This window comes from Rhinatrema bivittatum, chromosome 2, assembly GCF_901001135.1.
Source record: "Rhinatrema bivittatum chromosome 2, aRhiBiv1.1, whole genome shotgun sequence".
NCBI classification, from domain to species: Eukaryota; Metazoa; Chordata; class Amphibia; order Gymnophiona; family Rhinatrematidae; genus Rhinatrema; species Rhinatrema bivittatum.
This window is the reverse complement of record NC_042616.1, coordinates 495,949,141-495,962,163: the sequence shown is the minus strand read 5'-3', so window position 1 is coordinate 495,962,163 and position 13,023 is coordinate 495,949,141. Positions and strand designations below refer to the sequence as shown.

The following is a 13,023-nucleotide window of genomic DNA, read 5'->3' as shown; positions in this document are numbered from 1 at the left end:
ACCTGATAATTTCCTTTCCTCTAGTAAGGGCAGGTCAATCCCCAACCCGCCCTTGGCTGCCGATAGTTTAACTTGTGGTTAGCCTTTCTTCGGATGAGCTATGAGTGGCTTCTCTAGCCCTTAGTTTGCTAGATATGTTCTTTCTTTTGGCTGAGCTCAGTGTTCTTGTTGGTTGAGAAACATGAATGGTTTGCTGTTGATGATCATGACAAGTATAATCAATTTATCCACAGTTTGGCTTTTCCAGAGAATACTGGCAGGCTGATATTGGGGCAGGACTATATAGCTGTGATGTCAGCTTTTGTCCAGTCTCCATCTGCTGGTAGAGATGCATAACCCACTTAGGGGGATTGACCTACCCTTACTAGAGGAAAGGAAATTATCAGGTAGGTTGTAATTTCTCCAACCTGCTTGTATAAGTGTTCAACCCCTTCAGACTAGTACTTGGTAGAACCATCTTTTGCTGCAATAACAGCTTTAAGTGTGTTGGGGTAAGTTTCTATCAACTTTGCACACTATTTGGGAGTGATTTTTGCGCATTCTTCCTGGCAGATTTGCTACAGATTGTTCAGGTTGGTTGGATGATGCTTTTGAACTGCAATTTTCATAGTGCCACAAATTCTTGATTGGATTGCTATATTTATTTATTTATTTATTTATTTAAGGCATTTATATACCGACTTTCTTGATACAGATCAAATCAACTCGGTTTACATCGAACTAAGTAGAACTATAACCAACCATTCAACAAGTGACAATATGAAGGAGCATAAAAGTTACATTATAACAAGGTTGCCTTAACTAGGAGGAGGAAAAAAAAGAAGGGGGAGAACGAAGATAATTATTATATACATATAAATTACTATATACAATGGAGTAGCGATTGTTTATTTACATAGGCAAATAATATATGGGCTTTGACTTGGCCATTGTAGAACATTGACCTTTTTGTTGTTCAGTCACTTCTGTGTTGATTTGGCCTTGTGCTTGGGATTATTGTCCTGCTGAAAGGTTTCTCCCAAGTTTGTTTTTTTTAGCAGACTGAAATAGGTTGTCTTTCAATATCTCCCTGTATGTTGCACCATCCATCTGTTCAATTTTAACAAGGTGTCCAGAGTCCCCACTGAGGAAAAGCATCCCAACAACATGATGCTGCCATCCCTATACTTTTCTTTAATTTCCTTAGAATGCTCTTTGTGAATTTGAAGGAAAGATGTGAGGACCAGTTTGACCAGTGGTACTGGAATTAGGGGATCTTTTATCCAGAAAACCTGACTTTTTTAATGAGTGACAAGAAGAGGCCGATTGTTAGGGCAATATCTAGCATCTGTGTAAACTTGGAGCTTCCACAGCACAGGGGTTGAATACTTATGCAAGCAGCATTTTTTTTCAGTTTATTTTATTTTACAAAAAATGCAGAGAAATAATGAATTGTGACTTTGAAAATTTAAGAGGATAGTAGTTTATAATAGACATACTGTCTGGAACAATCTGTGTGTCATTTATAATCCACACCAATCTGACATTTTAGAGGGTCAAACACTTTTGCAAGCCACTGTATTATGTTTATATGTGTTATACTTTATTGGATATTTAAGGATCAGTTAGCAATAGTGCAAAATCTCAGTTAGTTTACTTTTACTACTTGTATCTGTGGAATATTTCCCAGAACTTGTGGAAAATCAACACCTGCAATAAACGTTGCACTGTTTTAGATTTCCGCAAAATGAAAGACTTGCAGTCTTTTTGCACTTTTATTTGCCCTACATTTGCCCAAAACTTCCATCAAGCCTACAGTGCCTTAATGGTGCTCTCTTTGGCATTTTCATGATTTAGGTAAACTGATATACTTTATGAGTTGGGCGAATCACAGATGACTCTCTTCTAATTACTACAAATGTGCCTCACTGGGCACAGTTAACGTAAAATATCAAGAACCTGTGCTCCCATCACGATGCATGCAACATGGGAACACAATTTGAATGATGACACAGGAGGACAGGACCTTAATAAAAGATATTCATCTATTACTGTAAGCAAAGATATAAAAACTAAATTATTCTTGGAACAAAGACAGGCAAGCTAAATAAACCCACATTGGGAGATGGGGGGAGTATAGTTCCAGTACATAGTTTAGTCTGGTAGAGTGAATTCAATTAAGTTATATTGCAGTAAGATTAACTCAAGGTATTCTTTCTTTGTGTGGATTTCCAGAATAAATCCTGATTTACTGCTAACAGGCTGTATTAGATTATGGGGTTGTTGGGTTTTTTTGGGGTTTTTTTTAATATTAGATCAGGTAAGAAACATAACTAATTTCTGTTTACATTGTTTGAGAAAACGATTTTTAAAGACAGATTCTTATTTACAATTCCTGCACTGTTTTATTTAGGAAAGCGTTATAATATTGCAGATGTATCAGCGGCAATTTGTATGAGTCTTGGGCTTATATGGTTTACATTGGCTGACAGTAAAGTTGCACCAAATTTCAACATGACAGGTACAGTAACACAAAATTTTGTCGATAATGCATTAATTTGATCATTAAGATAAGACCAGTACTATGTGTTGGGAAGGGGCAAGCGCCCTAATGACAAGCGAGGAGACAAGGTGAGAATAAAGCCGAAAAGGAGGTGGTCTCCCTGCCCATGTAACCTACATAGCATAAGATGACAAAAGGGACGAGAATACACTAGTATTCTTACCACCACCAGAGGCTAGAGGAATAGACTCAATATTATGTAACAGAATTTGTATCTTAGTAGGACCCATTTCTCTGTAGTTTAGAGGTCTATCTGCCATTGGTGAATTACTTTTTAATATGTCCCCATTCTGCTTGCTGTCTTCATGCCCCTCTGAGACAAACAATTATGACATAAAGGTAAATAAATATTGGAAACCACTTCCTCTAGCATTTCCTAATGTAGTTTTTCTTTAGCCTTTGTTTCTTAAGCATGTACTGCTCTGATAGCATGGTTTTATGCTCAGGAAATCTAATTTTCTTGTTTTTACATAATTAAAATAAACCAGGTAACATTTAATGCAAACAAACTTTGACCTTTCTTTTGAGAATTCTCCAAGTTTCCTGTAAGTTTCTATTTCTTGTGCCCCGTTGGCAATTAAGCGTTAGGCAGTCTGTTATTTTTATTCTACCAGATGTGCTAGTCTGTGGAGAGAAGATTATTAAAATTTTCTGTGAAGATAACTCTCTTGAGCCTTTCACCATTAAGCCACCAATTCAAACCCAGCATAAGACACTTGAGGCTTAAAAAGGTGACTTATGTAAAATGAGTGGTCCACAACACTAAAACCACCATCAGCATTTGGCACTATTAGCAGTTTCAGAAAGTCTGAAAATGTTTAGACTTGGAGATTGTTACACACTCCTTGCAGTTTCCCTTTAAAATCCACTGGCATGCATATAGGCTACCTGTGGACTCTGCACCTGTATTGCAGCAAGAGCAACAATTTCAAAATGAAATCACCATGTGCACGTTTCCTTCCTGATAGAACCCTTCCTCTATCCACCCCACCAATCGGGTAAATGTACAAGCATTGTAAAACTGTGCACCTAATTTTGCCCACACCGAGGGTGGGATGGGTACAGTTTTCAAAAGCCTTTATTAACCTGAGTAATTTTTTTTTTTTTTTAAAGCATAGCTCTGTCAGCAGCAATAATTTACATTTAGAGGGTTTGTGTAACTCGCTTCCCTTCCCTCCCCCCCCTCCTTTTTTTTATCCTATGGTGGATTTATTTTTTTTGTGGTGGGAGCAGTTAAGAATTTAAGAACATAAGAAATTGCCATGCTGGGTCAGACCAAGGGTCCATCAAGCCCAGCATCCTGTTTCCAACAGAGACCAAACCAGGCCACAAGAATCTGGCAATTACCCAAACACTAAGAAGATCCTATGCTACCGATGCAATTAATAGCAGTGGCTATTCCCTAAGTAAACTTGATTAATAGCCGTTAATGGACTTCTCCAAGAACTTATCCAAATCTTTTTTGAACCCAGCTACACTAACTGCACTAACCACATCCTCTGGCAACAAATTCCAGAGCTTTATTGTGCGTTGAGTGAAAAATAATTTTCTCCGATTAGTCTTAAATGTGCTACTTGCTAACTTCATGGAATGCCCCCTAGTCCTTCTATTATTTGAAAGTGTAAATAACTGAGTCACATCTACTCGTTCAAGACCTTTCATGATCTTAAAGACCTCTATCATATCCCCCCTCAGCCGTCTCTTCTCCAAGCTGAACAGCCCTAACCTCTTCAGCCTTTCCTCATATGGGAGCTGTTCTATCCCCTTTATTATTTTGTTTGCCCTTCTCTGTACCTTCTCTATCGCAACTGTATCTTTTTTGAAATGCGGAGACCAGAATTGTACACAGTATTCAAGGTGTGGTCTCACCATGGAGCGATTATAGAGGCATTATATTTTCCATTTTATTTACCATTCCCTTTCTAATAATTCCTAACATTGTTTGCTTTTTTTGACTGCTGCAGCACACTGAGCCGACTATTTTAAAGTATTATCCACTATGATGCCTAGATCTTTTTCCTGAGTGGTAGCTCCTAATATGGAACCTAACATGGTGTAACTACAGCAAGGGTTATTTTTCCCTATATGCAACACCTTGCACTTGTCCACATTAAATTTCATCTGCCATTTGGATGCCCAATCTTCCAGTCTTGCAAGGTCCTCCTGTAATGTATCGCAGTCACCTTGTGATTTAACTACTCTGAATAATTTTGTATCATCCGCAAATTTAATAACCTCACTCATCGTTTTACTTTCCAAATCATTTATATAAGCACCGGTCCAAGTACAGATCCCTGAGGCACTCCACTGTTTACCCTTTTCTACTGAGAAAATTGACCATTTAATCCTACTCTCTGTTTCCTGTCTTTTAACCAGTTTGAAATCCATTAAAGGACATCGCCTCCTATCCCATGACTTTTTAGTTTTCGTAGAAGCCTCTCATGAGGGACTTTGTCAAACGCCTTCTGAAAATCCAAATACACTACATCTACCGGTTCACATGTTTATTAACCCCTTCAAAAAAATGAAGCAGATTTGTTAGGCAAGACTTCCCTTGGGTAAAACCATGTCTTTCTATATGCTCTACAATTTTGATCTTTAGAATAGTTTCCACTATTTTTCCCGGCAGTGAAGTCAGGCTCACTAGTCTATAGTACCCGGATCACCCCGCAGCCTTTTTTAAATATTGAAGTTACATTGGCCACCCTCCAGTCTTCAGGTACAATGGATGATTTTAATGAAAGGTTACAAATTGTAACTAATAGATCAGAAATTTCATTTTTTATTGCCTTCAGTACCTTAGGATGCATACCATCTGGTCCAGGTGATTTGTTATTCTTTAGTTTGTCAATCTGGCCTACTACATCTTCCAGGTTCACAATGATTTCATTCAGTTCGTCTGACTCATCACCCCTGAAAACCATCTCCGGAACTGGTATCTCCCCAACATCCTCATTAGTAAACACGGAAGCACAGAATTCATTTAGTCTTTCTGCAATGACCTTATCTTCCCTAAGAGCCCCTTTAACCCTTTGGTCATCTAATGGTCCAATTGACTCCCTCACAGGTTTCTTGCTTCGGATATATTTTAAAAAGTTTTTATTATGAGTTTTTGCCTCTATGGCCAACTTCATTTCAAATTGTCTCTTCACCTATCTTATCAATGTTTTACACTTAACTTGACAATGCTTATGTTTTATTCTATTTTCTTCAGATGGATTCTTCTTCCAATTTTTGAATGAAGATCTTTTGGCTAAAATAGCTTCTTTCACCTCCCCTTTTAACCATGCCGGCAATCGTTTTGCCTTCTTTCCACCTTTTTTAATGTGTGGAATACATCTGGACTGTGCTCTAGGATGGTATTTTTTTAACAATGACCACGCCTCTTGTAGACTTTTTACCTTTGTAGCTGCTCCTTTCAGTATTTTTCTAACAATTTTTCTCATGTTATCAAAGTTTCCCTTTTGAATGTTTAGTGTTAGAGCTGCAGATTTACTTATTGTCCCCCTTCCAGTTATTAGTTTAAATTTGATCATGTTATGATCTCTATTGCCAAGTGGCCCCATCACCGTTACCTCTCTCACCAAATCCTGCGTTCCACTAAGAATTAAATCTAAAATAGCTCCCTCTCTTGTTGGTTCCTGAACCAATTGCTCCATGAAGCAATCATTTATTACATCCAGGAAATATATGTCTCTAGCAAGTCGTGATGTTACATTTACCCAGTCAATATTGGGGTAATTGAAATCTCCCATTATTATTGCACTGCCAAATTGGTTTGCTTCCCTGATTTCTCTTAGCGTTTCATCATATATCTGACCATTTTGTCCAGGTGGACGGTAGTATACTCCTTTCACTATACTCTTACCCAACACACATGGGATTTCTACCCATATAGATTCTACTGAGCATTTAGTCTCTTGTATGATCTTTATCCTGTTGCACTCTATACCCTCCCGGACATAAAGTGCCACACCCCCACCAAGTTGATCCTCCCTATTATTGTGATATAATTTGTACCATGATATAGCACTGTCCCCTTGGTTATCCTCCTTCCACCAAGTCTCTGTGATGCCAATTATGTCAATCTCATCATTTGCTGCTATACACTCCAACTCTCCCATCTTATTTCTTAGACTTCTGGCACTGGCATACAGACATTTCAAAGTGTGTTTTTTGTTTGTATTAAAAACCTGCTTTTCAGTTGTTAAGGATAATTCGGAAATCATTAGCTTCGGTGATTTTTTACATATAGGCACATGGACTATGTTTGCTTTTAATGGAACCTCTCTGTTGGGATGCCCTAACTCTCCTGTTTCATTAGTATCTTTCAAGGATACATTTCTCCGAACCATGCACTGTTGAGTGACTGTCTGCTTTCCCCCTTGTTCTAGTTTAAAAGCTGCTCTATCTCCTTTTTGAAAGTTAGTGCCAGCAGCTTGGTTCCACTCTGGTTAAGGTGGAGCCCATCCTTTCGGAAAAGTCTCCCCTTTCCCCAAAAGTTTCCCCAGTTCCTTACAAAGCTGAATCCCTTTTTCTTGCACCATCGTCTCATCCACGCATTGAAACTCTGGAGCTCTGCCTGCCTCTGGGGACCTGCGCGTAGAACAGGGAGCATTTCAGAGAATGCCATTCTGGATGTTCTGGATTTCAGCTTCCTACCTAAAATCCTAAATTTGGCTTCCAGAACCTCTCTCCCACATTTTCCTATGTCGTTGGTGCCCACATGTACCACAACAGCCGGTTCCTCCCCAGCACTGGTGAGGTCTGCCACCTTTGCAGCAGGCAGGCAAGTTACCAGGCGGTCCTCACATCCACCAGCCACTCTGCTATCTACATTTCTAATAATCGAATCACCAACTATGATGGCCAGCCTAACCCTTCCCTCCTGGGCAGTAGTCCTGTGAGACTTGTCCTCAGTGCGAGAGGACAATACATCACCTGGAGAGCAGTTCATTGCTACAGGATCACTTCCTGCTACACCAGGGTGATGTTCTCCTACTGAGAGACCTTTCTGATCCAAGGCAGCACTGGGGCTGTCAAACTGGATTTGGGACTTGGCTACTATGTCCCTGAAGGTCTGATCAATGTACCTCTCTGTCTCCCTCAGCTCCTCCAAGTCTGCTACTCTAGCCTCCAGAGATCGGTCTTGTTCCCTGAGAGCCAGGAGCTCTTTGCACCGAGTGCACACATACAGTCTCTCAATTTGAAGCACACTAATTATTTGTGCTTCAGACTTTATATTGAATGTGTGATGATTTGTGTGTACACATTGCTGGAGCTTTCTAGCACCTAGAACCGTTAGCCCTAGCTCCCAAATACAACTATCGGAGGTAAAACTTATGTTTATTCTGCCAGCACCATGGGAAGCCTTGTATGTACGAAGTATGTTCCTTTAAATTTTATTCAATTAATTTAGGTTTTTTTCTTTAAATGTGGGCCAGTATATTATTGATGTATTGCTAAAAAGAAAGGAATTACTATAGAAAAACATCCATAAAGCAGTGTAGCATGTCATTACCGTTGTTACACATGGTTCACAGTGCAGAAAGAGAAACTCTAGTTAAAGATATGCCGAATGCATACTGACAGCAGAATATATATATAATTGAATAAAATTTAAAGGAACATACTTCGTACATACAAGGCTTCCCATGATGCTGGCAGAATAAACATAAGTTTTGCCTCTGATAGTTGTAAATACAGAAACTGTCTTAACGGCGTCAAGGATTTCAAAAAATAAACTTCTTTGCAGTATAGTATATTAACTTTCTAGTGTTAAATTCTTAAGAATTCAGTTGTCTTGCTTTTAGTGTATGTGTATCGCTTTGGAAATTTTTATTGTAAATATTGGAAGGTGATTAACAAATTTTAATAAATAAAAAAAAAGAACAGCTTGGTTTCTAGTCACTAAATGCTACATTTATGTAGCCCTTGCAATTCTCGTCATTCCCTCGGAGATCCCCTGTATTTATCCCATGCTTTCTTCAATTCAGATACTGTGTTTGTCTTCACCACCTGCACTAGGAGGCTGTTCCATGCATCCACCTCCCTCTTTATAAAGAAACATTGCCTAAAAATTATGCCTGAGTCTACCCCCTTTCACCCTCATCTCATGACCTCTTGTTAAAGAGCTTCCTTTCCTTTTAAAGAGGCTCACTTCCAGTGCATGGAACCTTTGAGATATTTAAATGACTATCATATTCCCCCCTATCTTGCCTTTCTTCCAGGGTGTACACATTTAGATCTTTAAGGCTATCCCCATATGCTTTAGAATGAAGACCACTGACCATATTAATAGCCACACTCTGGACTGACCCCCAATTGGTTTATATCACTTTGAAGATGCAGTCTTCAGAATTGTACATGGTATTCCAAATGAGGTCTCATTTTGTGTTATCCTTCTGTTGTAACAGATATTTAGGTTGGGTTTTTTTTTTTTTTTTTTTTAAGTTCAGCTTATTCTAGTGTACAGTGAGTCATCCACAGGAGAATTGTCTATCATGTGTGTCTGATGGGGAAAAAAGGTTGAGAATCACTGCACTAACACTCATATCTTTTGGGCACCTGGATGCTAAGAGGACCTCTCTACCTTCAGTCTTTTGATTTTTTTTCACTTCCACCATCCTGGCTTGACATAATACTTGATTCATCTTTAAATTTCAAACCTCAAAACAGAGCATTATTAAAATCCATGTTTTACAAACTATGACTGATCAGATGCTTTAAATATATTCTTTCAGCTGCAGATTTATATAGGGTAGTGCAAACTCTAGTTCTGTGCCCTGCTTGACTATTGTAATTCACTTTACTTTGGCTTGCTGAAATGTCAGCTGTGGGTATTACAGATTGTCCAGAACTCTGCTGCTCACCTGATCACTGGTTGTCTCAGATCTGACCACATAACTCAGTTCATCAAACTTCACTGGCTGCCATTGACCATGTGGGCACAATTCAAGACACTGCTACTGTTTAAAAGACCCTTGAGCACCACTGTCTCTAAGGAACCTTGTACATGAGTATGGCCCGTGCGGTCACTCGGATTTGCAGAGAAATTTTTGACTGTCCATTTAAATCCAGTCTTTTCAGTGTCATCTCCTGTACTTTGTAATGCCCTATTTTTTGCCTTAAAAGGGGAGTTTGATGTATCTTCTTTCAGGAAAAAAATTTAAAAATCATTTATTCTCTACCTATCTACCAGTTGTTAGAAACTATGGGGTAGATTTTCCACATAAGCGAGCGCTTTCCGGCGTGCGCAAATGGAAGCACCGATTTTCTACCATGCGTGGGCCCGTATGCACATGCGCGCCGGATTTTATAATCCGCGCGCAGGGGGAGGTTGCAATTTCCGTGCGGCAATGCTCCCCAGTTCCCTCCCAGTCCGCTCCAAATAAGGATTGGGAGGGAACTTTTCTATCCTCCTACCTAATCTCCCAACCCTTCTCCTCCCTACCCCTTAAACCCTAACTTTTTTCTTTCTTCTTTTTTTGCAACTTCAGCTCCAAAGCTGAAGTAACTTGCGCGCTGGGACAGCGAACAATGGCGCTGTCCCGCCCCCTGCCCAGAACACACCCCCCGGCCTGTCCCTTGCAGGAAGCCCGGCACTTGTGCACGTAGCGGCCTTGTGGATAATTGGCTCGGTGTGTGTAAAGGCTGGAATTTATGCGCACAGCCGGTGGGAAATCTACCCGTATATTTGTTTAATTAGGAATATTAATCAAGTACTTTAATTCTTTTTGATTGAGAAGTAGGTTACAATTCACCGTATTTGAGAATCCCCTGCAGTCTTTTGTATTATTAGTTTGTGTTTGTTATATAGTGTATATTTTATTGCAACCTCCCCCTGCGCGCGGATTATAAAATAAATTGATTGATTTTCCTGTTCATACCCAGATCGATCCAGACAAGTGGGTTTTGCATCACTACCAGCAGATGGAGGCACAGAACAAAGCTTTGAGGCACTGCTACATAACCGAGAGCACCACCTGCAGTCCCTCAATATTTCTCTGTCTTCAGCAGATGGTAGAGGTGCAATCCTGCAGTCTGACTAAAAAAAAAATGCAAAGAAGAAAAGAGAAGAGGAATCTAGGATTGGATAGTCGCTCCCTGAGGTGTCAGGCACCTTTGTCGGCCATCCCTCAGGTGGAGTTGGGCGACCAGGGTGTTGGTAACCCCTGCCTGTCTGTAGCCCACTGTCTTCGGAGGCCCTGATAGCCAGGCGAATGGCTCCCTTGTGGTCTCCGAGGCCGCCTTCTGCTGGCTGTCGCCCTGGATTAGGGAACTATTCCCTTTTGTTTCTCTGTTGATTAAAGTTTATTTGAAAAAAAAAAAAAGCAGGAAACAAGTGAAACACCTTCCGTTTTGAGGTGAGCCGATGGCAGGGCACCTAAGGCAGTGGAAGCTGTCTGTGCCGAGTGCAGGCTGTGAGGGGTAAGCCTGTTGGTTTTTAGTCAGCCGGGGGGTGTCCCGGTGACTGGGGCTGGTTTTCCAGCCACAGCAGTGCGGCATTTTGTTGGGCCACTTGTGTGGGCCAAAATCCTGTGTGGCCCAAGTTATCTGCAGTGCGCGTCGGCGGTCATTTTTTTCCTGGTGCAAGTTCCTTTGAGACCGCGTGGGAAACTGTGAATGGTGGCATGCAGGGCGTGCGGCCTGTGATCTGCACGCCTCCGTTTTCGTTCCCTTTGCACTGGATGTTCTTTGCAGGAGGAGGGTTCCTCCTCGGGTGCTTTGGAAGAACAGAGGGCCTTGAGATCATTAGGAGCCATGCCTATAATCCCGGTGTAGGTCAAAATCAGTGGCCGGATTGGCAGAGGATTGCGGGCAGCGCCCTGCAGCTCCTAGGGAAGCTGGTGATTCTCTTCCCCCGCTCTCACCTGTGGGGCAGGTGGTTGTGGAAGATCAGGTTGGAAGATGGGGCACGAATGGAAGCCTGTCTAATCTGAGTGCCAGTGATCCAGAGGCCTATCCCATGGAGTATGTTCTCCTTATACAAAAGGCCTTTCTGGCGAGAAAGGGGGCCGGGGGAGAGCGTTCCTGCGAGACAGTTTCCAGACGCCTGCCCAAGAGGCATAGTCTTGTGGCCCTGTGGATCTGTTGAGGCATCTGGGTCTTGGGTGCTCTGGGGCTGAGCCAATCAGGAGGATCCTTCAGAATTTTTTGCCAGAAGATGTGGTTAATGCAGTTAGTGTAGCTGTGTTTAAAAAAGGATTGGATAAGTTCTTGGAGGAGAAGTCCATTATCTGCTATTAATTAAGTTGACTTAGAAAATAGTCACTGCCATTACTAGCAACGGTAACATGGAATAGACTTAGTGTTTGGGTACTTGCCAGGTTCTTATGGCCTGGATTGGCCACTGCTGGAAACAGGATGCTGGACTTGATGGACCCTTGGTCTGACCCAGTATGGCATTTTTTATGTTCTTAATCCCAGACTTGCCTTTGGCTACCAATGTTTGAATTTGTGGTTAGCCTTTCTTTGGGCAAGCTATGCAGATTATGATTCCCGCTCTAAGTTTGCTAGATATGTTCTCTGTAAGACATTATTCTATATACTGTCAATTTTATTGTTGTAATGTAAACCGAATTGATTAGTAACTTTGTTACTAGAACTTCGGTATATAAAACTGTTAAATAAATAAATATGTTCTTTGTTTTGGCTGACCTCGGTGTCCCTATTGGTTGAGAAACATGAATGGTTGGCTGTTGCTAATAATGTCAAGAATAATCAGTGTTGTCTACAGTTGGGCTTTTCCAGAGAATTCTGGCGAGCTGGGCCCACTCGTTGGGATTGACCTGCCCTTACTAAAGGAAAGGAAGTTATCAGAAAAGTAGTGATTTCTCCTTTTTCCTGCTAGTTATGCCTCATTCTGTGGAGCCCAGCATCCGCCTGGCTTTAGTCACTGCCTTATCACTTGCTTCGCTAACTCCAGTTCATCAGACATTATCACCCTGAGGTCTCTCTCCCAATCTATGCACATTAGTCTCTTGCCTCCATCCCACATAGCTTCTTTGAATTTCTACACCCCAAATGCATGATTCTACATTGATTGGCACTGAATACTAGCTGCCAAACCTTCAACCACTCTTCAAACATTCTTAACTTTGCATTCCTTCTGCGCCTTTAGCGGTGTCCACACTGTTGCAGATCATAGTGTCATCCACAAAAAGGCAAATGTTTCCTTTTAATTCCTCTGCAATATTGCCCACAAAAATATTAAATAGAATTTGGCCCAGAACCAAATCCCTAAGGCACTCCCCCACTCTTCTCTCCTCAGAATGAGTTCAAATTACCACTACCCACTGTCATCTGTCCACCAACCAATTTCTAATTAATTCCATTATCTAGGGGCCCACCCCCAGGCTCTTCATTTTATTCATTAGCCTCCCATGCAGGACTATAGCAGAAGCTTTGTAAAAATCTAGCAAAATCACATTAAATGTCTACTCTTAATCTAATTATTCACCCAATCAAAATATTCAATC

At 40.9% G+C, this 13,023-nt stretch overlaps 1 protein-coding gene across 3 annotated transcripts in view; it reads left to right on the top strand.

The window, feature by feature from the left end:
- SLC35B3 (solute carrier family 35 member B3) overlaps positions 1 to 13,023 on the top strand; it is a 166,286-nt gene that overhangs the window by 84,058 nt on the left and 69,205 nt on the right. For all 3 annotated transcript variants that reach the window (XM_029590635.1, XM_029590634.1, XM_029590633.1), the window contains one exon: positions 2,393 to 2,500. In XM_029590635.1, coding sequence (XP_029446495.1) covers positions 2,393 to 2,500 — 108 coding nt within the window. The remainder of the gene's footprint in view (positions 1 to 2,392; positions 2,501 to 13,023) is intronic.